A 27,168-nucleotide genomic window follows, 5' to 3' on the forward strand; every position below is an offset into this window, starting at 1 on the left:
TGATCGGGGTTTCCCAAGCTGACCTTCAATTTGTATAACACCTACCTCATTTCAAAGCGCTGTACAGTGTTCTTACTCCATTCGATAAATACATGATTCCTCGCGCTTTCACTCTTATGATAAGGCCCTCATGACAACAGCTGACGAACGAAAGCAAATAGGCAGCTTAACAGGCTTGAGGTAAGCAATGCGATCTTGGTATACTTTCGTGGTCTTCCCTAATGCCCTCTCCGCAAAGCCCCTCCGAGCTCAAGAAGAGAACACCTATTCCGATACATGTTCCCACAAATGTGCTTTCTGTTGTCATAACCTGAACCACCCATCATAAATTAACGGTTTCATCTCGCAGAGACCGTCCGGTCAAAATTTCAAGTCACAAACATCTGGCCAAAACCCATTTACGACACAGTATAGCAAGAAACGTACCGTTAATGAAGATGTGGGCAACCCTACTTCTAAACGAATCCTCACGAATCGATCGCATGCACAAGAACAAGGACCTCCTAGTAAGCGGCGGAAGATCTCTAACTCAGCATCTTCCATGTTCGAGCAAGGAAGCTCGAAGGGCCGTATATGTGAGTGCTCCAGACTTCATAAACTATGTCAATAATCGTCACACTTTCCCCATAGTTAAACCACCACCGCCTCCCCTTGCTCCAGACGACGAAGAACCTACATACGACGTTGATTCCGATGATGCTCATGCTATGGGAAAGCAATCCTCTCCAGATCCATTGAACTCTTTATTTCAAGAGTCAGGTCCTTCCCGCATATCCACCAAACACCGATCCAGTATCAATAGTAGATCAAACAAGGCTAAGCCCATAACTTTCGACGAAACAGATTTTGATATCAGTATCATTCGTGGTCCAGATGAGGAAGAACACGAAACTTTCGACGAAGCAGATTATGATCTAAGTACCATTCGTGGCACTAGTACGTACGTCCCGATCATCATCCCCGACGGAAATGATACGGCGTGGGCTCGTAAACGTTTTCAAACTGCCGAAGACCCCATTGAGGACTCAAGCGACAGTAGTTTTTCTAAATTCCCTGGTACAACCGCTAGTGAACAAAACAATCTCATCGATCCACCATTGAAGATCGACCTGGCGAGCAAATTGAAGAAAACACCAGGTGTGGCAAGAAGCATGAAAGGGAAGGTGAGGTATCTTGATTTTATAAAGGTAGTTCTTGATTTATAACACACATAACATTTCTATGCACAAATAAATCTTCTCAGAACCAACGTGTCCCATTACCATTTGAACCTATTGGACGGCTCACGTCAAATACAGACCGAAGACAAGAGGGTTTTGCTATAGAAGAGGCTTATGTCGGTGAACAATTACACAAAGCTAGTCCTGGACAGAAACTTGATATGTATTTGGATCAACAAGCTCTGCGTATCATAGCCAACGACACTACACTGCTTGATATCCCCCTGACCCCCCCGGAACATTGTAAAGAAATTATATTTACTGTAAGTCTGTCTGTCGCAACCCTCCTATAGTTTTTGTCTAATCTTAGGACCAAGGATTCATATTCAGCACATTTCCCCCCTGTGATACAGCTGAAGAAGAACGACACTGTGCTGACTACAATACGTTTGGATAAAAAGTGGGATCAATTGAGGTATAACCAACTAAGATCTACCCTGCGAGTGAAAAAAGAACAAGTCATGTAGGTTTCATTCACAAGGTTTCTTGTTTTAATTTTGAACGTGAACTACTCCAGATCAACTGGAATAAATCCGCTCTGGCAATATGCCACGGCAGGTGCTCCGCCTCAGAATGCTCTCTTAAACCTCACCTACAAGGAGCAACAAGAAGAACGTATTAGGAGGAGTTTAAGCCTCACCTACGCAGAGCGAGAACAAGAACGTATTAAGAGGAATGCTGCAAAGCTCGCCGGGTGGAGAACAGCACGGAATGGGCATGGGGGAGATGTTCCGTATTCTGGAAATATTCTCACCATAGGAAGTCGGGGCAAAGAAACCTCATCCACGAGGCAGGAAGAAGTCTTAAAATCTCCTGTCAAGCCCAGGTAAATATGGAATTCGATTTGTATGAAAAATTCTTATACACCACAGGCCTATCGCTCGACCGGAGCCACGCCGATCTATGCGCAATACCCCTTCGAAAGAGCAGCCAGACGAATTGTATGTGGACTTATCAGTAGACTGTCACTCATACTTATATTGCGGCAGGATATTGGTGTACCCTCCTGGGCCAGGTGCCGTAAATATCAATATAAGTGACCTTAATCGTTTAGAGCCCGGGGAATATTTGAACGACACGCTTATAGAGTTCGGTTTAAAGTTAGTTGCCTAGATTGCAGATATACAGCATTCTTACCAAATTTAGGCTATGGCTCAATAAGCTTGAAACAAAAAATCCGCAACTTGCGCATCAAATACACATTTTCAACTCTTTTTTCTATAAAAAGTTGAATCAGGGTAAAGAGTAAGTTTTTATTGTGTTGTCGGGCCATATTATTCATTTCAGTTTTCTTAGCATTCAACAAACCTTTGAAAATATTCGTAAATGGACCTCCAAAATCGACATATTCGAAAAGAAGTATATCATTGTTCCCATTAACGAGAAGTAAGTTAATTAAATTTGATATTTCTTGCCTCAGTCTTATTGCTGTTAGTTTGCACTGGTATTTGGCCATAATATGCGAGCCTAAATATATTCTATATCCAAAGACACCCAAATCCTCTGCTTCACGCAAGCAAACTAGGTCAACCGTACAGCCTTCTGTAGTGGCGAATACTCCTGCGGCATCAGAGGACAAAGATGACCAAACTGTCACCTCGAGCGAGGCTGAAGTTGAGCGTAATCTCAACAATGAATTTCAGAGCTCGTGCGTAATAAATGGCGAGGGCGTCGTTGATTCAAATTTACCTATACGAACCGCGGTCGACGAACATGACGCAAATTCACTGACTTCGACAGTTTCTGCAGCAAATAAAGTGGAAGATGGTGTGTTTTCGAGTTCAAGCCATGCCAGTCGTCCTGTATTCGAGCGAAATGAATTGCAGTCGCTCGAGAGATCACCGTCTGCATCTGAATCCCGAATGTCTGTTGATAGTATAGAGGAGATTGATGAAGATCTCAATCGCAGACCTATAAGCACCGAACAGTTCTACCAATCTCACCGGACTGACAGGCATTGGAGGGAACGAGCACCACGGGAACCTGACATACTAGTGTTGGACGACTCAGTCAACGAAGTCGTCAATGACGAGCCTGTAGAAGAGTGAGTTTGTTCATTTACTAATTTCCACCAAGTCCAATTCAAAACTTTGTGCCAGGACTTTTATATTCATCATGGATTCTCTTGGAACTAAGCACCGCCAAGCTGTCAACAAGCTGACCGCGTATCTAAAGCTGGAAGCAAAGGACAAGAAAGGTGTTTCGGATGCAGGCACGGCTAAATCTAAGTTGGCTTCAGTATGTCCTTTTCCTCCTCCTCGTAACAGTTCTAACAAGTAGGTCAGGTGCCTGTTCAACCTAACTTCTGTGATTGTGGGGTATATTTACTGCACTTTGCTCAGACGTTTATGAGCAACCCTGTCAAATACTCTCAGAGCATTCTGGTGAGTTTGTGAACTGTGTACAACCTTACAACTTCCTTATTGCTACAACCAGACTCAAAAAAGCAATAATATTCCAAATCATGAGAGACAAAAGATATGGAATGATTCCGAAGTGGCTGGAATGCGTGTGACTCTTGCAGAACAAATTCGTCGTCTCGCTGATGAATGGAAAAAAGCCAAGTCTCACGAAATGCAGAATGACGAAGGAAAACAGGACAATGACGACGACGACGAAGTTAAGATCGTCCATGTTCAAGTCGAAGGAAAGAACAAAGGTGCCAAACTCCTCAAAACCCCTGCCAGACGTCTGCGATGATTATATCAATTTAAACATCGGCCACGACCTGTCGGACACACCACCACCACCACGATTGTTACTAAATTACACGTATATACATTAGAAAATTATAATAAGCATCATAGTCGAAAAAACCACTTCATCATTTCCACAACAATATCAAGTATGTGTATTGACATTGTGGAATATATAACGGCAAGATTTGCATTGAGAAAATGTCTACTTTTTCTTAACGCTTTTAATCCGTATCGTTTCATTGCCAACGAAAACACCCTGTACCACGAATTAGAAAAGAAAACTGGCAGGTAAACATTAACTTACTTTGCCCTTGTATGGCTCAGGTTTTCTATAACCGCGTATTTTGGCGGCGAACAACCCTAGCAGGTGTTTGTCGGTGCAGGACAAGACTATCTTAGTAGCTGACGGCACTTCTGCTTTAATGTGGGCGGGAATGGGGACCAACACTGAGTGAGAATAACCCAGCTTCATGTTTAAACGTCTTCCGTTTCCACCGTCGGTGGTTCCTCTTGGGTCCTCTTCCAACGCTACTCTGTAACCGACTCCGACCAGATAGATAGGCACGGTGAAGCCCTCCGTCATTCCAATGATAGCATTTGAAATAAGAGTACGCGTTGTACCCCACATTTGCCTCTGAAGTTTCTCAGCAGAGTTCTCTACAGTGATTTTCATTGTGTCTTGGACAGGGAATTCGACCTTCATGTACTCCTTCAAAGGGATCGCGGTGGTTCCTAATGGCCCCGTTATTGTGACCTGGGTTGGCGACGGTAAGATTGTAACAGACGGGGGATATTTTATGGGCTCGCGCCCGATGATAGAGACATTCCTGTATACAGCAGCGGAGGAGCTGAAGCAGCGAGTATAATGAGAGATTGAAGGGCGAATTATCATGATTTATGTCCCATGAAGGTTAAGGAAGGCTTAGGTTGGAAAATATAGGTGTTGTTAGGAAAATCTGTATTGGCCAAATTACGCGCACAGCCACAGACTAGAGCCAACCAATAACGAGAGTCATAGTTCGATTTGTACTATTCGATCGATGGCATCAGTCACGTGAAATGATCTTGTCCCAAATTGAGGAAGATAAGATGCTGATCTTGTCTTTTATCTCCGGTCCTCACCGGCGACGTACATGGTTATAGGTCTCCGCAATATTTCAAGGCAGTCCATGATGTATCCCCTTGACAAAGTGTTAGTATATAGAAATACAACTTATTGTAACTCTCGAACTTGCTCTAATCTTCGTGTAAGAGCTGGATAGACAAATTACACCACAAACTATCAAACAGATTTTGAAGAAAGAATGAATTCAATTCATTGATTTACATCACGCCCCAGCACTTCCGAATGTTAAAGAAACAGATTTCTTCGTCTAAGACCGATTTTCTTAATATGTAGCTTTTTACTAATTAAAAAGTGATGCCAAAGCGTCAGTCAGTAAGAGTACTACTACATTCGTAAGTATAATCATCCTGTACGGACTTCAAATTGGACTTCGGCACTGCCTGGCAAGTAAGTCTAATGCCTGTCTTACAGGCTTACAACAGTGTGTTACACATTGGTTAAAAATTGGTTAAAAATTCCCTGTTAAAGCCCCGGCGAGATAACGGAGACTGGCCACCAAGTCCTCCATTTGGGCGTGGAAATTATCCAAATGCGGATATGTGGCCGCCCTGAATCGAATAGTACAAATCGAACGTTTCCTCCAATAACGACGCGACTTGGACGCGACATCTCAGTAAATTTACAGGCAACATGCTTTTCTTCCAACAATTACAAAATACTGCTATTGATCATCTTTCTAGAATATCCTCAAACTACTCCCGACAAATAGAGACCTACGAAATAACTAGGATAATGAGGCACCGATTAATGTCGGGGCGACACAAACTCCCTTTGCAGTGCGGATTTTGTGTACAGATTTCGTTGTTGGGTTGACCCATGCAGCTTCTTTGGTGTCTAAAGTGATGAACCCTATCGACAGAGTTAAGACAACATCATACTTAATCCTGACAGCAACGTACCTGGTTGTACAGTTTCAAAGATCTTTTTCTTGGGATTGAGTTGAGAAAGTGGGGTGGCATCTACGCAAGCGAATTTGGGTTAGAAATGAGTGGTGTTTGTTGTTTGGGAACTGACTTTCGTATTCTGAGCCTTCGAAGTAAACTCGATCACCGGGTTTAGATCCTACTGGAGGTTGGATCAATTCAATTCCAGCATCTTTGCCGTCCTTGGAGGTTGCCTGTAGAGGCATGTCAAGCAAACGTACGAAATATATATATCAAAGAAGCTTACACAAAGAACCATGGCAAAACTTTTGACCCCACGCATATTGGCAGGCTTCAAGTTGCACTACAGTATGTCAACATTGTGTAAAACGGACAAAATGTGAATTAACGTACAACGGCTACAAGGTACTTATCCCGCATCTGTTCAATTGGGATATAATTGACAAGACCTGATACAACTGTACGAGGACCAGTTTCTTCCCCAAGGTCAATTTGCTAGACAAGGACTAATGAGCATTACAGTGACACGGGAAAATACCGATACTGACCTCGACGTACAATCCGTCAGCATCAGGATGCTTGACGACTGGATATTTAAGACCAATCATCAACACAATCAAATAACAAACATATTAAGCCTCACCGTCGACGATATGTCCTACTCGGAGGTCAATCATGGATGGCGATGGTTCCGCGTCTTCTGCAGGCTGGGTTTTCGCGACACCGCCTTTCTTCCCTTCCTTGCTTCCACCTGCCTCGGATACGGCTCCCTTCTTTTTCTCTTTTTTCTCTTTCTGTTTTTCGACGGAAGGGGTAGAGGTGGATGTGGACGATTCTTCAGCATTGGGAGTAGAAACCTTGTGCGAAGTACTGTCTACAGGAGGTTTGGGCGCTTTGTCTTTCTTCTTGGAAGGTTCAGCCTTTCTCTCCAATTGAGGTGCGTTATCAAGATCGAAGGATATTTTCTTGAAAGCATCATTCAAGGATGCTGCAGATGCGCGAACGGCAGCACCTGATTGGATGTGATCGAAGTAGCGAGTCAAAGATGGAACCGCATAGTACTCAGAGGGTTGTAGTTTGGCCTGCAGAAAAAAGTTCAAAACTGTATGTTCCGCTTTTACAAGGTACGACATACAACAAATGGATGTAGCTCTCCATATAGAGCAATATCAGCTGCAGTGAGGTAGTTGGTGGCAATGTATGTTTTCGGCACAAGTAAAGCATCGAGATCCTAATGAAAAATTTCGTTTAACCAATTGGGCACAAACACGGAGTTTAACCGCACACCTTGAGATTGTTTTCGTTCACCAATGTTCCTTGGCTTGTTTTTTCAATCCATCCTACAACTTCTTTCTCGTCAGCCTCGTTTTGCCCACCAAGCTCTTGCCCTTCGCGAGTGACGGCATTGACCAAATCCCGAACGGGAGATCGCAGCTTAGAGATGGCGGACTGGATGGACATGCTTCGAACACCGGTTGATACCAAATATCTGAAGGTAAATCGATGAAGAGCTATTTGTGTTCTGAATCGAGTCAAGAAGACCATGGACAAAGATATGGTTCACGTGACAAGGAGCTGGCGGCCTGGAATAAGTCGCGTAGGACGTAGCAGGTAGGAAGACGAGCAAACGAAAGGCTCACATAAACACTATAAATACTGCTTCTCACAAAGAAACACCAAGATTGACAGAGTAATTTGGCACAGTTCCTTATCCAAAAGATTTCCACCATGCATTCAAGTTAAAGATTAAGCGGCTAAGCCATACCCCACAGTTGTAGCCATCCACTCGCACCAAAGACTTCACATGAAAATTAAACAAGAGCATTCCCTAACCACAACACTAGAAAACTAAACCACATCTCTCACTGAAAGTATCGCAATGGCGAAGAAGCTTTTGTGTAGCCTTGTCGGGGAGTTCACAGGACGGCTTCTGATGCTTTAAGTCGTGTCAGAAGATCCTCGCGGCCTGGAATACTGCATTGGGCTAGTTCCAACTGCGACGTAGAGTCAAAGCTGTCCCAGGGCTATACGGAAGCCAAACGAGGGAAATTATTGGACGGCATACCAGTGCATACTTGTGCTTGATTTACCACAGCGCTCCTCGCTCCTCGACATCTCTGACAGTTGACTCTCAATTAACCATGATCGGTGTGCGGATTCAAGTTGACACAGTCTGACCCAACTTTGCCAAACTGCCACACGATGATGTTGACATAGCTCGGTAGCAGCGCTACAATGAGGGTTCAAATATCGGATGTACACCATTGCTATCCTGCAAAAGAATGGGTGAATGGAGACGAAGTTGAAGGAACAAGTACTGTGGGTAAGTGCGATCAGCGGAGTTTGAATCCTTGAGAACCGCGGAGAATGCGTTCTTAACTTTTGAGCTTGATCTACAACCAGGTAAGTTGACAAATCGGAGGATTTGCCTAGCTTATATCTTCATACCTTTTCTTATCCCTTTGAGAAGTCATTCTGTTCTCTTTCTATGATGGACAGCAGACGGCGGGGCGTGCCAACACGACCCGCATCCGTTGAAGGCAAGTTATATGGCTATGACTTCATTCATAGCTGGCGCTTAATTTCGCGCGACACGGTTTTCAGAAATGGCATGCTGGGGCCACGCTGCAGACTCTTTGAAACATCTATCGAGCATATACACCAAATCCAGTACTTCTGACGTTGTCTCACGCGTAAATCGATTAATAAATGCCTGGCCTGCTGACGATACATCAACCGGAGAGGGTCTGGGAACACTGAAATCGTTGCAAACCAAGCTGATTACAGGGTTGACTGACATTTCTACCGCTTCTCATAGCGAAGTGAGGTCGGGAAATACGCATTTCTTTCAGATGTGAAAACTAATGATAGATATTTTGCCATAACTCATAGAGCTATTGACGATGCTTTGGAAAGTATCGGCGTACTCATAGCTTTGAGAAAAGCACCCGAGTCGGCTTTGCCCCCAGGTATTTCCCCCAGGCTAAAAATATATGTGTGTATGTGCTTATATTATTTCCAGCAGAGAAGAGGAAGAGACCAAGAGCATCTTCGCCTTCCGGGACGCCGGCTCCCACCCCCGCAACAGGTGTCCGCTCAATGTCCATTACTGTGCCTCCAAGGACTAGCTCTGTTGGTCCCACAGCACCACGTGACGCAAGGGCGAAAAAGGACTCAACACCTAAAAGCCAAGCTCTTTTGCCAGGACGTAAAGTTGCTTACCGTCCTCCCAAAGGCACAGAGACAGAAGAAGGCACTTGGATAGTGGCTATTGTCAGGCGTTGCCTCAGCCATGATAAACAAGGCGCAAGATACGAAGTTCAAGATGCCGAACCACAAGAAAATGGACAGCCCGGACTGTATGTCTGCTGCTTTTTTGTTGTTATTTTTTGCTATATCAACACAAATTAGGAAATATATTGCCAACCCAAAAGCTATGGTACCCCTTCCCGACCCAGAAGCGGCCCCAGGAAGTCCAGGTCATCTAGGTGCTCACCCTACCTTCTCCGTTGGAGATCCTGTGTTGGCACTGTATCCAGACACCAGTTGTTTCTATCGAGCTGAGGTTATTTCAGTGCCCACTCCAGATCGAGTGAGTCATGGTCAAATCCACAATTCCTCGACATATCTCTCACAAATGATGGTTTGCAGTCGTCTCCCTCAACGAAATATGTTCCTGCATACAATGTAAAATTCGAAGACGACGATGACATGATTCATTCGGTATCGGCCTATTGGGTTGTCCAGTTTCCTCAACACCTACTATGAAAGGTTGGGATTTCCTTACTTGCAAATGATCTGGAAAGTACCAGAATGCGACATGGAGTTTTTCGTGATATTTCCTTTTTTGTTTATTTATGTCTCACTATCTGTAACAGAATATCTCGGATTGTATCTTCCTTATCAGTTACTACGATGGAAATGAATGTAATACCCTAGTAAAACTTGACGTGGGAGATACAGATTGTACTAAACACGCAGAAAAACCAGCTTGTTACTGCTTGTCGATGGTAAGCTTCCTGTTTGTTGCCAGAAGGATTTCCATATCTCAACCGCGAATGTTCCAGAGACTACGTCATGCTACACATGACGGGTAGCCGTTTCTGGAATCGACAGTCTCTCCATGGTAAACAGTGCAAAGGTATATAAAAAGGCCAGTTTTTTACTTCAGCCGTTCCCCAATAGTTGTCACAAGAAACCACATACAATGTCTATCGCTCGCCAGCTCTTGCGCGAAATGCGCCCCCTATTCCGCGTACTTGACGAACCATTCTCACGGCCCTCTGTCTTCCATGGCAATATCCCAGCATTGTCACGAATTGATCCTTTTCAGGAGATGTTCACTCGACCTGCCATTGACGTCTCAGATGAGGGCGAGAAGTACAAAGTAGAGGCTGACCTTCCCGGCGTACCAAAAGAGAACGTGGAGGTCCGCATTGGAGACAATGGCCGGAGTATAACCATCGAAGGGAAGGTGGTAGAAAAAGAGGAGTCTCATGCAAACAAATCATCTGCGAAGACGGGTGCTTCTGGTGAGTGTGCTTTTAACATATCAGATTTGCTTTCTAACGCAGTGCTGCAGGTACCGACTCTAAAGCTGTTGTCAAACCTGATGAAAGTTCGACTACTCAAATTTCAACGGAGCGACCTTTCACCCGGAATGTGTCCTTTACTCGTACTGTGTGGCTGCCAAAGCCTGTGGACACCAAACATGTTTCGGCCAAAATGGAACATGGTGTGTTGACAATCACCGTTAACAAAACCCACGACAAAGCTAGCACGGTAGTCGCCATTGATTGATACAAGTGTACTTTCTGTATAGTAATTTAATGTATCTGTAGTCTTCCCCTGTAATCAAATTGAATTCGTGACAAGATGGCGTAGTGTGAGGTTTGTGAGGTCACTATCTAAATCATAAACTAGCCTATGTATGGCGCGTCTTCTTCAACAACTTGACAATGACACTTGACCCCATTACGCAACGTGACCGTGAAGCGCTGTCAAAAATCACAACAACTCGGAACGCTCATAACCTTTAGAATCGAGCCCGCTCTTTCTTCTTGTTCAGTTGAGACCGCATTGCTTCTTCCACCTAGCACAGCTCGACTCTAACTACCATGTCCTCGAACCTCAACGGACTCTCACTATTTGCTAACATGGGAGCGAATCACGATGATGACACCGACGTTGAAGCTGAACTTGAGGTCGACCAACTCGACTCCGATACAGATCCAGATGAGCCAGCGGATAGCGCTAAATCGCGCAAGCCCAAGAACGGTACTCATCGACCGGGGGAGCGTGTACCAGGACACACCTTACTCCCAGCTCAGAAATTAGAGAATATGATACAAGCAGAAGGTTTATCCAATTCAATCTATTATTTCCCTTATATTGAACAAACCGATAGGTGTGACTGGCAATATGACATTGTCGAAGGAAGGGCTTTTCGTTCTATCCATAGCCACAGTATGAAGCTTCTCATTTGGTCTTTGCCATTAGTATCCGACTCATCATTCAATAGGAGGAGTTCATCAAGAGATTGGTACAAGCCGGTCATAGAGAAGCGATTGCACATTGTCGAAACCAGATCAATTACACTGATATGGGTAGGCTCATTTGACTTTTTTTGAAGTCGTTGGTTCATGTTCAGTTGCTTTCAGCGGCAACAACAGGTCAATATCAAGAATTTATGTGTCTGTCAGGTATGTGATGCCCATGTCAGTCTTCTATCTTTCTCATTGTTCATTGCTAGATACGATACCTCCTCCAATCTCGTTGGCTGACGCGTTGGCATTACGGGAACAAAAAGAAAGAGATTTAATTGAGGATAATCCTGCCCTGTCTACTCCTTTTGTCCCATCAGCGATTCCATCGCCAGAACCTGAAATGAGAAATGGTGTAGGAAGCGCAACGACAAATATTTCAAATAGTGCAAGTCGATCTAGGAATGGGAAGCCCTCGGTAGCAGAGCCGCTACTTCCGACTGATAGTGTCGAGTCTGCTAGTTCAAGTCGTGCCAAAGCCAAGAAGCACCCTGTACCCGAGCCAGAGCCTGTCCATTCCAGAGACTCAGAAAATATATCTGCAAGTACCAGCCGACTTAGGCACAAAAAAACGCAACCAGGAATGGAGCCGGAGCCAGCAAACGTATCTGCAACTTCTAACCGAGGCAAGAACAGAAGGCCGCCTTTGGCCTCTGAATCTGACTCGCCCCCTGTCAAGGAGGCAATAAGCATGCCTTCCAGTACAAATCGCTCAAAAAACAAAAGACCACCTTCCAATAGCCATGGACCCGATAATGCAATGAATGTTGATATGATAGACGATTCACGGGAAATGGACTATCACGGGTCTGCTCGGAATGGCTCATATGCTGCATCTTCTCTGCCAACCCTTTCAGCTAGCGATCATCTGCCCACTGGTCTTTCTCCATCCCATTCTCCGCCATATTACTCACCGACCTATTCACGTGAAGAATCCGTGGAGCCCGCTTCTATACCGTCGCGCGACCCAAAATCTCTGTCGCATTCACCGCCTTATGATCCTGTCTGGACAGGTCAGTTTACAGGTCCTGCCAGTGGATTTCTTCAAGGGCCCTCTCCTTCTTCCTTTGGCCGTCCGACTCAAAATCCGGGGCGTACTATTTACTCCCAAAGTCATCGATCAGACTAAAGCTTTCTTGCGTTATTTTTGTGTACTGGTTTATCTTGTGTTGTAATAGCATCCTCGGTGTAATTTATTCATTTGGCTGCAGCCTATCTAATAACTCGTGTAATAGCTGTAAATGCAGCTAGATCATGCAAATGTCACTGGACGAAGGATATCAAGTGCATTTAATTCCAATTCCGATCTTATCATTGACCTTTGTTTTGAACCATCATCTCCATCTTGAGAACGACCATATTTGTCCACTGAATACTAGTTCTTGATATTTTGCTGTGATAGACGCTGTGATGTCTGCGCCAGGAACATTGGAAAGACTTCCTATCATAGATATCGCACCATTGCTCAACGATGACCCTGCCAATTCTGGTAAACGGGCAGAAACTGCAGCAGCATTACACGCTGCCTGCGTGGATTACGGCTTTTTCTATTTGGATATTCGAGCATATGTCGATCCTGCAGAGCCAGAGGAACTGGCACGTTTGGCTAAGCAGTTTTTCGATCTTCCACCAGAGGTGAAAGATCAGCTTTCCCTTAGAAACCAAGACAATGCAAGAGGTATGCCTGTTTATAAGGATTCTAGCTCTAGATCACAAGATTCAGTTGATAACTACACACAGGTTATGCTAGGCTGAACCAGAATGTAACTAATGGCAAAGCGGATAACCACGAAGGCTTGGATTTCTACAAGCCAGTTGAGCATCCAGACAAAACAAAGCCTGTGTGGGGAGAGAATCAATGGCCGACCAGTATTCCGGACTTTAGGACGAAGTACGAAGCATGGGTGGAGAAGATGAAAACCCTTGGTTTGATTCTTATGGAAGCGTGAGTGATTCCATTCTGTCCACTCTAAAACTTGGTCAATATAGTCGTTTAATTGACGGCGCTACACACCCTTCCATAGCATGTCAATGGGACTTGGTATGACATCACAAGAATGGCAAGACCTTCGTTCGCAGGTTGATGACAGTTTCTGGGTTATGAGAGTGATAGGTTTGTGGATACTCAGAATACTATGGTTCATCATCATCCATTTTCAAGGCTTTTCGTGAATAGGATACCCACCCCTTCCCAATGATCATGAAGGGTTTTCATGTGGCGCCCATAAGTACGACTTCACAACTTTTTTAAATGAAACTGAACAAACATGGAATCGTTTCAGAGACTACGGATGCCTGACGTGTGTAAATGTCCGGTAGATTTAAGATCTACCGCTCTAATGTATTCTGCCAGATTTCTCTATGCGGATCCCACTCCATCAGCATTACAAGTTTTCCTCCGAAGGCCCAATTCAATTGACCAAAGTAAAGATGGTCTTCCCTCTGAACAGGGAGAGGAAGAGGGAGTCTGGATTAACGCAGATCCTATTCCTGGGTGTGTCGTTTGCAACATCGGTGAAAGTAAGTATATATTCTGTCCGATTTTCTTCAAACTCCACTAAGTGGCCATCCCAGTGTGGGAAATTTGGACAGACGGGCTATATCGTTCGACGCTTCATCGAGTAGTGCATAGGGGGTCCAATTTTCGGTAAGTGAATGTTATGATTGGCCATAACGATTCCATTACATTTTACTGATTTACATTGGACGTATTAGAGTTTCGTAAGTTTTTGGTTCGCTTTTGCCATTATTTTGCATCATCTGAAAGCGACGCTGTAGAATCCCGTTCTTTTTTGAACCGAATTTTGATGCTCTCATCAAATCATTACCTGTAATGGAACGAATTAGAAGCGAAGGTGGTCCCGTCGCAGCCAAGGCACAATTGACGAGCAAGATGTCAGTTGTTTACGGGGATTTTTTAGTGAGAAAAGTTGGAAATAATTTTGCGGCAGATGGGAAGGGCAAATACGACTAGAATTTACCTGAGTGAATGTTTTTAGCTACAACAGACGCATCATTTTCACCTACAGTATCCATTTCAAGATTCTTTTTTACGAACAAAGATATTAATCATGAGGTACAGATATTATGTGCGCTTCAAGGGTTCTCAACTGTTTTGGGAGGGGGAACTGATGTCAATTTCCTCAATGAAACATCATAGACAACTAAGAATAAAATTACTAAAGAGAGCTGATGTCGTTACAGAGATATACTCACCTTCTTCGATTTTTTTGATGTCGTACTTGAGGCTGTCAAACCTTCGGCGTAGTGCATCATTTTTCAAGTTAAGCTATTTGGCAGCAAATCTTAAGATGCTTTTTGACAAAAAAATGGTAAGACGTTTATTACCATCGAGAATCCAGCAAATAGCTCTTTCACAAACGTTGAAATTTTGATTGGCTCTTCGAAGTTACCCAAGGTCACCGCATTTACAGCCAATCGAGACTAAAATTCCGTATCAGAATTGCGTACGTTCACATAGAGAGGTACGCACAAGTTCATTGACCAAGCTAATCAATGCATGAAGATAATCCTCCGCAGGCAGCGCCATTCTATCGCTGCATTCCGCTGTAACTGTGATAGGGAAGTTAGTCCTTCATCTCTACCGACAATATTAAAATATATGATTACTTCCAAGCATTTCTGCGGTTTGAGCGATGGTAAGTAGTGTCCTCTTGGATAGATACTCAATCAGTACGGCAGCATAGACTGCAGTCCGTAGGGAATTTGACCACATGTCTTTCCATCTCCAAAATTGATTTTCAGGGATGATTTCGGACAACTTGGAGGTCACATCCCGACAACTGAACAGAATAGGGCGCACAGATTCTAGCAATGCAGGCACTGCGTACAACGAGAACGAAATATCAGTTAAAGTATGCACAATTGCAACACAAAGAACTGACTTGCATCTGATGGCGTGGAATGAATTTTGTTGAGAAGGCCAGCCATAATTCGTGTTTTCTTATCGAGTTCATTGACTTGTTCCTTTATTTTCTTTGATTTACATGATCAGTATAAGCTCAAGATTCTCACCCAAGGAAAACTGTAGCGGCGGACCTCACGCAACTCAATATCACTATCAAGTAGCTTGTTAATGTGCTCCAATTCGTTGGATTCCATTATCGTTAGTAAATTGTGTGCTTTTAATCTGTATGGCTTGTGACAATTTTGAACAGAATTAGGTTGAAACTGGGACTGACAACCTGTGCACAGGAACGGAAGAGAAGTTAAATCTTATCTTAAAGGTTTGATCAGGGTGTTTGTCCTGCTCTGACGCCAAGACTTCGCGTGACAGTAATTTAGGGAAAATGTATCACGTGAATGGATCGCGTCTTGTGGCCACGGTCACCTTTGGGTCGCCTTGAAGGAGTCTTGTTTCCAATTTCCAAGGTTTGACTCTGAGTCCAGAACTTCTTTACATACTCACCGCTACAATGCAAACTATGGGACCTCCACCTGCTAAGTCTCCAGAGAAACCTCTTCTTATAACACCCTCTGCTTCTCCGCCTCCTACGAGATTATCAAGTCGAATATCTGATGGTGCCTCGCCGACGAAAAAGCCACGTTTCAATTCAATAGCGCGTCTAACACCCTCCGATGCTTCATCTTATGCATCACGTACGATTAATCCCGAAGATGTACAAAAGGAACGCGCAGCTTCAAAAATGCGCCTGTTTGACGTATGGTCCAGTTTAGCAGAGCGCTATACCGTTCCAGTGGAAGAGGACGACATCATCAATATTCAAACGGGGGAAATTACAAGGGACAATGGCTATTTGCGAAGGTCCAAAAAGCTGGAATTCGGTAGTATTGCTCTAGGGGATGTACCAGCAGAAGATTATGACAGCCCAGAGGAAGAAGAGGATGAGTATGACATTGATGAACTTGACGCGTTTGCAGATGACGCGTCCGAAATCAGCTATCAAGATATGGAGGGCCATCCTGACGATGAACACATAGAAAGAGACGTGCCACCCTCAACGATTCTTACTGCTGCAGATGCAGAAGATTTACGAGAGTTCATGAACGCAGAGCGCTTACGAAGGGAACTTTGTGGAAGCGACTTAGAAGACGAGGAAGTGGAAGGCTACACTAGTCCAGAAGAGGAGAGGACTGACAGTGTTGAACAAGCAGAACACTCTACTTTCCCGAAGTCTATCATATCTGAAGAACCTGAGCTTTCCATTGGCGACGAAGAGGACGTGGCTTCACAGGAAGAACGAAAAACAACCGACGGAAATACTCTAGAAAATCTTAATCGACCTTCTACCGAAACTGTTTCTGAAGACGAACTTGACAATTGGAATATAGACGACGCCAATGTTGTCTACCCTATAGCGAAAGAGGAACAATTTAATGACCATGGCCGCAGCAACACCGATAGTGAGATCGAAATAATTGAACATTTCAACCCCAGCTCCTCCATACAAAAGTCGACTTCGAGGTCTCAACAGCGTATATTTACCGATGAAACGCCCGCTATACTACGCTCTCGTCGTCAAGTACACGAACCTTTACACCAACTATATACACCTCCAGAGTCCAGCTCTTCGTCACGCCCCTCCGCAACCCCATCAAGGAATGTTATTGATTTATCTCACTCATCATCTTCCAGTTCTAGTCCTTCTAAAACTCGTTCTGACACACCGCGCAATGTCAACGATCTGAATTACATTTCTAATACTGCACCAGATACTCCTGTGCCTCATATAAACCTTGCTTATCTAAAGAAAGGAAAAAAATCACGTTCGCCATCGAAGTTGTCGTCTGGGATGTCATCAAAGTCACCTACAAATACGTCCACAAAACTCCCTACTGCCCAACCGTTTGTATTAATTACACCGAGACAATATTCTACGCAGCTTAAGTCCGAGACGAGACATCCAACCGCACCAGTTCGCAGATTTGGGGAGACTGGAACATCTATACAGAAAGACGAGGACCCGAAGCTAAGTCGAACGTCGAAAGGCAAAAACAAAGCGGTTGACTTATCCGAGGATTCTCAACAACAACAATCTCGCACGCAATGTCTTCCTTCATCTATCAAACAGGGCAAAGTGCAACAACAATCACTGCAGGATTCAATACCTTCCAGCGATGAAAGCGAAGCTCCTATCGAATCTTCTCCCATAACACCGCTACGTTTTGGTGTACCCAAACGCAAACAAAATACCGTCAGAGTATCTCCAAAATCCAAAAATATTAAAGCAACCATGGTGAAAGATCATAATGGACGCAAAGAAACTTATCGCCAATTTCAGTCCGATAATTCTCAATCATCACCATTTAAGAAGCGAAAACGCGCATCGTCCGATGTCAATTCTGACTTTTCGGATTATGCTGTCCAAGAGCGCGAGAGTGAAAGCAGCCCGCTTAAATCCATCAGAGCTCCAAGTAGGCCGTCATCGTCATCATCTTTTCACGCACCTGCAAGTAAGTTCAAATCCCTTGGTCGGTCGATGTTCGTGAACTAACGACGATGATAGATAATGAGCATCACCGTCAGAAGCCCCGAAGTAGAACACGGGCTGGGGGAAGACGTGCAAATGAATATTCTGCTTCGGAAGATAACTATGATAGTGAATCCAGTGAATCTGAATCTGGGGATCGACATCAACGTAGAAAATCTGATTCCGGCGGTGTTCCAATGCCAGTTCCACACCATGGTTATCACCATATACCTTATGCATCGTCTCACTATGCCCCACAACCCTTACCAGACCCGCGGGCCCAACTTATCATATCTCAGGCTATGCAGCAACTCTCGGCATTGGTAGGAGCGACCTGGACACCTTTGCAACAGTATATGGAAGGGTCGGTGCCTAATACACCTCATCGTCGCCACGATGTTCGGTTGCCGAACGGTCCCTTCATTACGCCCACCCATCATCCTCATCCGTATTCTTATATGTACGACCCTGCCCTTTCGAATGCAACTCTCCCACCTGAATCTTCGGAGTGTGATTCCTCCCCCACCAAATTGAGCTCTGGACGCCGCAAGTCGCTTGTGAAGAGAAGTCGGTCACGAGGGAGACGCGTTTCATTTAATCTAGACGCAGATGCAAGGCAAAGAATGGTAGATGAAGTTGACGGGTACTCCAGTCCTCCTGTCTCAATGTCGTCGAAAAATCTATCGACGGATGTTCGACAGGCTTCGTCGTCTCGGGGCGATAAAAGCGTTAATACAAAACAAGTTGGACAGAAACATAAAAGAGAGAAAACACCAGGACGACGGCAAGAGTTGACAGACAACGATGAATCCGACGTTGAGCTAAAGAGGAGAGGCCGAACACCAGGACCCAGTATAGAATCTTGTAGTGCCAGGAAGGGTTCGAAAAAGCGTCCTTGATCACTCTTGCTTCAAATTGTACTACTTAATTAGTTTCTCTGACGTCATATTATCCGGGCCGCAGAGGTTGATGCGTTGAAACTCCGCTAACTAAATTTCAATCATGTACTATGTAGTAGCTCAAAACGTTTCTACAAATACTACATTTACGCGATCTTCATTTTTGTCTGGCAGTTAACTGGAAAAAATGGGTCCTGGTCCAGTTCGAAGAGAAGCTTACAACTCCAAGGGGCGCCAATCAACAGCTGGCTCAAGAAAGAAAGGGAAAGCCAGGAAGAAAGATAAATCAGACCTGCCCCCGGAGGAGCCTCAGCATGATGCAAATGCCGCCATTTTGACGCCCAAAACACCGGAAGAGAAGGAGGCGGAACGAAAGGAAAAGTTACTTCAGGAAGTATGTGTTTTGTCAACCGTCGACGGCCGTTAGATCTCATGGTATGCGTTTAGCTTGCTGCTCAATCCGAATCCAAGTGGACAAGCAAGAAGAAGAAAAGATTGGAGAAATACATTGTGCGCGCATATGGAATACAGTTGGATACATTAACAAATTTGCGTTTATTTGCAGGATAAAAAACTCAAGAAAGAGGAACGAGTGTTACTCTTTGAAAAACTTTCGTATGTTCTGAACACATCACCGGAAAGTGTTTCTAATTGTTCCAAGTAAGTCACAGGCAGCACTTTCATCAACAGCACTTCAGTCCTCTGCGACTTTGGGGACGGGAAAGGTTGTTACCCACCATGAACAGCAAGCAAAGGCAGAGAATGTTCTCGTTAAGAAGGCTTTGCTTGGGAAAACTGGAAAACGTAAACGACATCAAGATATATATGCCGTTTACGATTACGATTCAGGAGAGGATGAAGACGAAGAGCACGACCAGCCATGTGTAGGAGAGGACGGAGAGCCAGTGGCGAAGCGAAGACGGGCGGCCTCTCCTCGGCCCCAGCCTTCGAACGAAGTAGATGTGATCGACAGCTCTGCAAATGATCCATCGCCGATTTCAGTAAAAAGCTTACCCGTTGTGGGTAGTGCGTTGCAGCGGAATCCTGATGGAAGCGTTATTGCACCAAAAATTCGAGTGAGATCTAAAACCAAGCAAGTACGTACTCAATAATGATATTGCCATGTCTGTTGATAACATGATGTTGCGACAGTCAATAAAAAGAGGCTGGGGTCGTATGAAGGCTGTTGAGGTGCAGCCTGAATCCGATACTTCATTTGACAGTTCCGATTCTGAAAACGACGAATCAGTACCAATGAACGACAATGAAATAGAGTCCCATTCAAGGGACAGTCATGACTCCTCTGAACTGGAAGACGGGCATGAGGATACCGGTGGTGAAGGGGAAGACTCAGAACTGGAACCAGAGCCAGTAACATCGAAGAAGTCCCTTGGGTTCAAAGAATGGGCCATGAAACAGCTTGGAGCTGCGAAAGGATTTGAACCAACACGAGAAGTATCCTCCGAGCCTATCTACCCTCCACCTTCATCCCAGCGTATTGAAAAGAAAAGAAGACTTGAAGGAAATAACGAACATCCTGAATTCCGAGGTCCTCTAGGCGAAGAACTACACCTTCCTTCTACGTCCTTTGCTAAAGAACTTCTGAGCTCTGGTCCATCACTCAAATCAAGTTCTTACGTGAAGGTTGTTGACGTTAAAAGGCCTTTGGAAGTAGAAGAGGCTCGAGTTTTGCTTCCTATCGTCACAGAGGAACAGCCTATCATGGAAGCTATCCTCCTGAATCCTGTTGTGGTCATTTGCGGTGAGACTGGCAGTGGAAAAACTACACAAGTTCCTCAGTTCCTCTATGAGGCCGGCTTTGGAACCCCTGGTAGCGGTATGTTTGCTCTTACCCATATCTCATGCACATATTCTTACTTGCACTGTAGATAATCCTGGAATGATTGGCATCACACAACCTCGCCGTGTAGCAGCAATGTCTATGGCTGCTCGTGTTGGGCACGAATTGTCTCTGACTTCTTCCCGAGTATCCTACCAAATCCGTTACGATGCAACTGTTTCTCCATCTACTTCCATCAAGTTTATGACGGACGGCGTCTTGCTGAGGGAGTTGGCTACAGACTTTTTGTTGACTAAATATTCTGTCATTATAGTGGACGAAGCCCACGAGCGCAGTATCAATACTGATATCTTGATTGGTGTCCTAAGTCGCGTCGTTCGACTTCGTGAAGACATGTGGAAAGGAGGAAAAGATGGCATCAAGGTAAGAAATTTTAGGAATGTTACAAACCAATTTCACATTTTCGGTCTACAGCCTTTGCGTCTGATAATCATGTCTGCCACTTTACGTGTTGCCGATTTTGCTGACAATAAAGCACTCTTCTCTGCACCTCCCCCGGTCATCAATGTTGCTGCTCGTCAACATCCGGTTACTATTCACTTCAGTCGCCGAACATATCCAGACTATGTTACACAAGCCATCAAAAAAACAGCTAAGATTCACACACGTTTACCTCCAGGAGGTATACTTATTTTCCTCACTGGGCAATCAGAGATTGCCGGAGTCTGTCGTAAATTGGAAGCCAAGTTTGGGAAGCAGGCTCTTGATGCGAGGAAACAAAGAGGACTTCAGTCCCAGCTTGCTTTTATGGACAGGCCAGAAACCGCCCAATTAAAGGTCGTAAACCCAGCGCAAGGTATTATTTTTAAACAAACACACGTTGTCAAATACAACTAATCTTGACATCTTCAGCTGATGTTGAGGTTGAAGACATGGACCTCGGTAGTTCTGTGAATGAGGCCCTTGCTTTTGACGTGGATGAACACTTGGGAGACGCAATCGACGATGAAGCTTTGGAAAGCGACGATGAAGATCGGCTTAATGAAGAGGTTGGGCTTGATGTGGACGTTGACGGTAGGAATATTTTTTTTCTAGAATATATGGTATTCTGAAAGTCCCTTCAGTGCCTATGCATGTTGTGCCTTTGTATTCATTACTTCCCAGTGACAAACAAATGCTTGTCTTCAAACCCCCGCCTCCAGGTCATCGTCTCGTTGTGGTGTCCACCAACATTGCAGAAACGTCTCTTACAATCCCAGGAATTCGTTATGTCGTAGACTGTGGTAGGGCAAAAGAAGTATGTAAATATTTGTCTCCTTGTAAACAGGTCACTTATTCTATTCCAGCGACATTATGATATCTCCAGCGGTATACAATCTTTCCAAGTGCAGTGGATCTCGAAGGCTTCCGCTTCTCAACGCGCTGGACGAGCAGGACGCACTGGCCCTGGTCATTGTTACCGACTTTATTCTTCTGCTCTTTTCGAGCATCATTTTGAAAGGTTTGCCACCCCTGAGATACGGCGTATGCCTATCGAGGGCGTCGTATTGCAGATGAAGAGCATGCACATCGATGCCGTCATAAATTTTCCTTTCCCAACCCCTCCTGATAAGAGCACGCTCCAGAAGGCAGAAAATACATTGACCTATCTCGGTGCCCTTCAGCCACCTAGCAAGCTAATCAAAGGTTTCAAGGGAAACGAGGCACAGATAACAGATCTTGGTAGAGTTATGGCTTTGTTCCCGCTATCTCCTCGGTTTTCGAGAATGCTTGTCAGTGGGCAGCAACACGGCTGCCTCCCATATGTGATTGCGATTATATCTGCTCTCTCAGTTGGAGATCCTTTCGTATATGAAGACACTGTCGGTCAAGATGACGACGCAGAAATTCCCGCTGAAGATGCCGCAGCTTTGTCCGGCATAGAAAAGGAGGCTGTTAGAGAAAAAGAAAGACGTCAAGTTCTCCGAAAGGCGTTCTTTCAATCGCAATATGTATGCCTCATGCATTTCCACCAAACGTTTAATTGTTGAATCTTCTTATACAGATACATTCATCTCTAGGTGATCATTCAAGTGATCTGTTCAAAATGCTCTCTGTAGTGGGGGCGTACGAATATGCTGGAGGTGGACAAAGGTTTTGTGCTGAACATTTCGTGCGTCCTAAAGTAAGCCATTCCTTCGTATATGCACAACGCTGTGCTCAATTTTATCTAGGCTATGGAAGAAATCCATAAACTGAGAGCTCAAATTAGCTCTATAGTCCACACAAATTTTCCAAGCACTGATCCCGGGTTTACTCCGCATCTTCCACCGCCAAGTAGCCAGCAGGTATGACTTGAAAATGTCAACTATAAAACTACACCCTTATCAACCTACGTCAGATCAAGGTTTTGAGGCAACTTTTAACAGCAGGTTTCATCGATCAAGTAGCCGTAAGGAAGGACGTTGTCGACAAGGTTGAAACATCAGGCACGCAATATTCTAACTCCAGAAATATCCCATATCGCGCTCTTGGGATCCAAGAAGACGTCTACATCCACCCATCATCTTTGCTCATCAATGTGGTACCTCCTGAATATATTGTTTATCATGAAGTTGTCCGCACTTCCAGGGTGTTCCTCAAAGGTATATAAACTGTTAAATCTCCTTATACGTGCATTCAAAACATTTTCTCCCATAGGGTTAACAAAAATCAACCCTGTTTGGTTATCCACTCTGGCTAAAGATACCCTCTGCACCTTTTCAAAGCCAGTCAGGAATAACGCTAATGTCCTCATGACAATACCTCGGTTTGGTCCAGATGGGTGGGAGTTGCCTGCTATTAAAGCGCCAGCATCGAACTAGCGTAACGATGACAATCTGTGATCAAGAAAGTTTATTAAGATTAAGTCATACCGTAGGGATAATAACGTGTGTCGTGTCAGTAATAATACAGTACATAATATACAATCTTGTATCAAGTTCGTTTCTTGGGTATAAACATCGTTTGTTGCTTGGGCTTTTTACGAGGGAGTGGCGGCTTAGAAGTATTCGATGATCCTGAATCAGATATATCTGGGCGTAATGGCCTTTTGATGCCCTGTGGCAGCGGTCGTGGAGTAGACGATGAGGATGAGATATTTGAGTCAGCAGTGCCCTGCATTGAGACATCTGGCGTCGCAACAAGACTAGTTCCCGACAGTCGCTGAAGTTTAGATGAAGCAGGAGGGACTGCATCAATGTCTAAAGGCCTTTTAATCCCATGGCCAGGCACCAAGTGTACTTCTGAAGGAACAGTATTGCTTCCAATAGACGAAGAAGGTAAAGCATCAACGACTTGGCCACTTGTTCGAACTGTTTGACTGGCTTCAACAGAGGCCTTTAATTGCTGAGGTGTCACAAGATCTGGAGGTGGTATGGGGGTCTGAGAAGGTTTCGCTACTGGGCGTGTCTTTTTCTTTGACGGTGCATCTTTGATTTCTTCAGAGGTCGATGCCCTTGAAAAGTAGTTTTGATCAATCTGTAAAGTTTTATAAGTATCTTACTCATGGCAAACATGTCCATCAGCTCACAGTCACCAAAGCAGACCTAGTACGAGCATCTTCAATAATTTTCTTCCATGTTGGGTCACTCCTTTCAAGAGTGGGAGTATGCCCCAGGACAAAAAGAGACGATTTAGCTCTGGTAAGGGCTACATTCATTCGTCGAATATCTAAAGCATTACTTGGTGAGTAGATGACTGGAGGGATGACCTTATTAATTACCCGATAAGAATCCTACAGTTTGCAAACCAGGTCCTGCCCTAACACAAGAGAGAATGATGATATCCTTTTCTTGACCTTGAAATCCATCGACTGTGTTGAAATCGACCTTTGAAAGGACGTCATTTCCGAAGCGATCCACAAACATTCTGCGAAGAGCATTTATCTGGGCTTTGTACATGGAAACAACGCCAATACGCAAAGTAAAATCGACTGAAGAGAAATCTCGACGGAGACGATTGTACAAGTCGGCAGCGGTATTACATTCTGCGGAATTTTTAATAGAGTGCCCACTGGATTCTTCTATCCCCCATGATACATTCAAAAATTTATATGTGCCAAACATCGGATGTGAGTGCCATGGTTGTTTAGTTTTTGTTGCCATATTAGGTCCATCGAGTAACTTCTTGTCGTAAAATATTTGGCTGGGAAGACTGCTTATATCAGGGTGCATACGATATTGGATGCTAAATATTGATAAAGAGTAAGTCCCAGAGAAAGAACACTGTTCAATGCCGTACTTGCCTTAGTAGGTTAATGGCATCTTTGTTACTTTGCTGGAGGCGAACAAAGAGGGATTGGTTGTATCCAAAACGGGAAGCCTGAAGTTATAGAGTGTGAGATACAAATCCACAAAAATTAATGTATGTGATAATGCTCTTACCTCTTGAGATAAAACCGTTGGAGGGAGTTGCTGGGGATCTCCGACCATTACGCAACGTGTGCATGCATATTTGAGCGGAATTAATGAACTGAGTTCGATTGCTTGAGCAGCTTCATCAATGATGATCATGTCGAACTCCAGGTTTTCAAGAATTTCATGGCCTGCGCCAGATAAAGTGCTGCAAATGACATCGGCTTGAGTTATTATATCACGTCGAGTGTTGCGCCGAAGAGTATCAAGAGTTCGGGAGTCTGACTTTTGTTTGTCTTTTTGTGCATCCAGTTTAGTAATGAGGGCCTGCCTTCTGGAGTTGAGAACTTTGACTTCATTCTCCAGTGATGTTTTGCGTAACGAGCCTCCCGCCAAGTTCGTCAATTCAGCTAGCTTGACGATTCGGTTCTGTTTGACAGATTCAAGTTCCTGACGAATAGACCGAATCTCATCTCCCAGATCGTTCGACGATTTGGGGGTGTTGTCAAGTCTCTGTTCAACAAGATAATCAAGGGAAATGTCTCGGACAGTAGCACTAATAGCCTGATCTGCGCCTATTCGGACGATATTCAGGGGACGAGAGTTGGAGTTCTTCTGAGAACCAACGAAGCCGTCTTTGATTCTCTGACCCAACTCATCAATAGCAGCGTTACTGGGCGCACAAACTAGAATTCTGGAAGTCGGCGCAACCACCTGAGACGCGTTACTTTCGGGTGCGGATCTTCCGACTACAATGGGCACTGCAGCTCGCGGTCGTTGCGACAAAAAGCGAGCGATGAGGCCGCATATAGTCGACGTTTTACCCGTCCCGGGGGGACTAAGATATACCTATATCAGATAGAAACAGTGATGAACAATATGTGCCATACCCTTGTATAAGGGAGAACCCCTTGGTTTGCATTGCTTTGAGAATAGCAGTAGCTTGCGGTTGGTTAACTTTGTAGGTTTCCATAGTTTCTTCAAGGTCCTGAAGATTAACGTTGGAAGTAGTCGGAAGCGATGGTTTCAAAATGAAGTCGCACATGTCATTGTATTTTAATGACACCAGTGCGCCATATTCTCTGTGCAAAGTACTCAAGCTACAAAATGTCAACATGGGTAAATAAATAAAAGACATTTACTACCTTAGAACCTTGCTGATTTGCCATAGAGTTGATATCTGGAGTCCCGGGTCACCCATTTCGCCTTGAATATAACAACGAACCACAGCAAATATCCCTGTCGGTAGAGCCCTGTAGCTTTTGACTTTGGCCATTAAACATCTATCAATTCCAGGCTTTCGCAGGAGAATGACATCCGTTTCAGCCAAATACCAATCTTTTTTGACACTTTCAGATATTGTAATGTCTATGTCGAGCCAGTCATCAACATATTGGCGAGATTCCACTTTACATTCGTATGATTCCTGCTTTTCTTCTTTCGACTGTTGAAGTTGTGCCCAACATTCCATGAGAAGGAGGGGCCGAAAAACACGAACGTAGTACTCGTAATTATCGAAGCGAGAAGGGACGGTCAAGAGGTTGTACGGTTTTCCAGGTGGGATGGGTCCGAGATGCGTATAATCCCATGATAGAATTACTTTGTGCAAATCAGTGATATCGGGTCTCATGCGCATAGCATTATAATGTGCCTGCCTATTCCGCATGAGCCTTTCTTCTGCAAAGGTGGCTTTAACCGGTATCTCCAGGGTCTTGATTTGACGTCGTTCGACTGGTTTGGGTTTCTTAGGAGATTTCGGTTTGGAGTCTCTGAATGCTTCAACTCCAGGACCATCGTCCGAGTCCGAGCCCGAATCACTAGAACTGGATTCTTCTGAGGAGTGGACACGGGCAGAAAGAGCTTCGTTTTTTGGCCCTGTCTTTGTGAGAGGCCTTCGGGTATCTACAGTTGCTTTAGAAGAACTAGTCACTATGGAACTCGAACCGTATTTTCGGAAAGATGGAATGGTCACTGTGGCGTCAAGCTGCCTCTGATCCTTTTCGCTAAAGGTCTTAGAACCCGATACACGGGCAGTAGAAAAAGGAATTGTTGCTTGTGTGGTTCGATTCGCCGCTTTCGAGGTGTGTGATTTTCCCTGAATGTATGGGCGAGTGACTGTTTCATTTTTTATGGCAGGCTTCTCAACTACAGGTCTCTGAGTTGGTTTCGTA

The 27,168-nt window shown here is 44.5% G+C and overlaps 10 protein-coding genes across 10 annotated transcripts; 7 read left to right on the top strand and 3 right to left on the bottom strand.

Moving 5' to 3' along the window:
• Positions 1 to 221: 221 nt before the first annotated feature.
• JR316_0007123 (Ubiquitin-like-specific protease 2) lies at positions 222 to 3,920 on the top strand (the record flags this gene model as incomplete). Its single annotated transcript, XM_047892866.1, has 14 exons — positions 222 to 290; positions 350 to 575; positions 631 to 1,163; positions 1,244 to 1,483; positions 1,538 to 1,683; positions 1,738 to 2,046; positions 2,093 to 2,161; positions 2,210 to 2,320; positions 2,367 to 2,465; positions 2,517 to 2,606; positions 2,641 to 3,264; positions 3,320 to 3,458; positions 3,506 to 3,604; positions 3,657 to 3,920. The coding sequence occupies 14 exons, from the start codon at positions 222 to 224 to the stop codon at positions 3,918 to 3,920; spliced, it is 3,018 nt and encodes a 1,005-aa protein (XP_047748148.1).
• A 201-nt stretch (positions 3,921 to 4,121) lies between these two features.
• On the bottom strand, positions 4,122 to 4,811 carry JR316_0007124 (50S ribosomal protein L6; the record flags this gene model as incomplete). Its single annotated transcript, XM_047892867.1, has 2 exons — positions 4,122 to 4,175; positions 4,224 to 4,811. 2 exons carry the CDS (start codon positions 4,809 to 4,811, stop codon positions 4,122 to 4,124), a joined length of 642 nt encoding a protein of 213 aa, XP_047748149.1.
• Positions 4,812 to 5,769: 958 nt separating this feature from the next.
• Positions 5,770 to 7,390, bottom strand: JR316_0007125 (tRNA-aminoacylation cofactor arc1; the record flags this gene model as incomplete). The annotated part of the gene is made up of 9 exons (XM_047892868.1): positions 5,770 to 5,894; positions 5,945 to 6,004; positions 6,060 to 6,162; positions 6,216 to 6,272; positions 6,323 to 6,424; positions 6,478 to 6,515; positions 6,573 to 7,011; positions 7,065 to 7,160; positions 7,217 to 7,390. The coding sequence occupies 9 exons, from the start codon at positions 7,388 to 7,390 to the stop codon at positions 5,770 to 5,772; spliced, it is 1,194 nt and encodes a 397-aa protein (XP_047748150.1).
• A 1,030-nt stretch (positions 7,391 to 8,420) lies between these two features.
• On the top strand, positions 8,421 to 9,697 carry JR316_0007126 (SAGA-associated factor 29; the record flags this gene model as incomplete). The annotated part of the gene is made up of 6 exons (XM_047892869.1): positions 8,421 to 8,469; positions 8,534 to 8,756; positions 8,822 to 8,898; positions 8,952 to 9,288; positions 9,341 to 9,521; positions 9,581 to 9,697. 6 exons carry the CDS (start codon positions 8,421 to 8,423, stop codon positions 9,695 to 9,697), a joined length of 984 nt encoding a protein of 327 aa, XP_047748151.1.
• A 568-nt stretch (positions 9,698 to 10,265) lies between these two features.
• JR316_0007127 (Heat shock protein 16) lies at positions 10,266 to 10,729 on the top strand (the record flags this gene model as incomplete). Its single annotated transcript, XM_047892870.1, has 2 exons — positions 10,266 to 10,461; positions 10,512 to 10,729. The coding sequence occupies 2 exons, from the start codon at positions 10,266 to 10,268 to the stop codon at positions 10,727 to 10,729; spliced, it is 414 nt and encodes a 137-aa protein (XP_047748152.1).
• A 317-nt stretch (positions 10,730 to 11,046) lies between these two features.
• JR316_0007128 (2-oxoglutarate-dependent dioxygenase 33) lies at positions 11,047 to 13,421 on the top strand (the record flags this gene model as incomplete). Its single annotated transcript, XM_047892871.1, has 7 exons — positions 11,047 to 11,287; positions 11,337 to 11,395; positions 11,451 to 11,535; positions 11,590 to 11,631; positions 11,682 to 12,485; positions 12,875 to 13,150; positions 13,213 to 13,421. 7 exons carry the CDS (start codon positions 11,047 to 11,049, stop codon positions 13,419 to 13,421), a joined length of 1,716 nt encoding a protein of 571 aa, XP_047748153.1.
• A 481-nt stretch (positions 13,422 to 13,902) lies between these two features.
• On the top strand, positions 13,903 to 14,446 carry JR316_0007129 (uncharacterized protein; the record flags this gene model as incomplete). Its single annotated transcript, XM_047892872.1, has 2 exons — positions 13,903 to 13,992; positions 14,240 to 14,446. The coding sequence occupies 2 exons, from the start codon at positions 13,903 to 13,905 to the stop codon at positions 14,444 to 14,446; spliced, it is 297 nt and encodes a 98-aa protein (XP_047748154.1).
• A 122-nt stretch (positions 14,447 to 14,568) lies between these two features.
• On the bottom strand, positions 14,569 to 15,594 carry JR316_0007130 (Translin; the record flags this gene model as incomplete). The annotated part of the gene is made up of 7 exons (XM_047892873.1): positions 14,569 to 14,636; positions 14,689 to 14,761; positions 14,821 to 14,916; positions 14,966 to 15,045; positions 15,103 to 15,315; positions 15,378 to 15,468; positions 15,532 to 15,594. 7 exons carry the CDS (start codon positions 15,592 to 15,594, stop codon positions 14,569 to 14,571), a joined length of 684 nt encoding a protein of 227 aa, XP_047748155.1.
• A 314-nt stretch (positions 15,595 to 15,908) lies between these two features.
• On the top strand, positions 15,909 to 18,823 carry JR316_0007131 (uncharacterized protein; the record flags this gene model as incomplete). Its single annotated transcript, XM_047892874.1, has 2 exons — positions 15,909 to 17,907; positions 17,961 to 18,823. The coding sequence occupies 2 exons, from the start codon at positions 15,909 to 15,911 to the stop codon at positions 18,821 to 18,823; spliced, it is 2,862 nt and encodes a 953-aa protein (XP_047748156.1).
• A 187-nt stretch (positions 18,824 to 19,010) lies between these two features.
• JR316_0007132 (putative ATP-dependent RNA helicase DHR1) lies at positions 19,011 to 23,467 on the top strand (the record flags this gene model as incomplete). The annotated part of the gene is made up of 14 exons (XM_047892875.1): positions 19,011 to 19,217; positions 19,271 to 19,333; positions 19,389 to 19,438; positions 19,485 to 19,920; positions 19,976 to 20,660; positions 20,713 to 21,047; positions 21,099 to 21,480; positions 21,537 to 21,698; positions 21,749 to 21,921; positions 21,971 to 22,615; positions 22,669 to 22,788; positions 22,838 to 22,951; positions 23,005 to 23,248; positions 23,304 to 23,467. The coding sequence occupies 14 exons, from the start codon at positions 19,011 to 19,013 to the stop codon at positions 23,465 to 23,467; spliced, it is 3,780 nt and encodes a 1,259-aa protein (XP_047748157.1).
• Between the last annotated feature and the right edge of the window lie 3,701 nt (positions 23,468 to 27,168).

This window comes from Psilocybe cubensis, chromosome 6 (assembly GCF_017499595.1).
Source record: "Psilocybe cubensis strain MGC-MH-2018 chromosome 6, whole genome shotgun sequence".
NCBI lineage: Eukaryota > Fungi > Basidiomycota > Agaricomycetes > Agaricales > Agrocybaceae > Psilocybe > Psilocybe cubensis.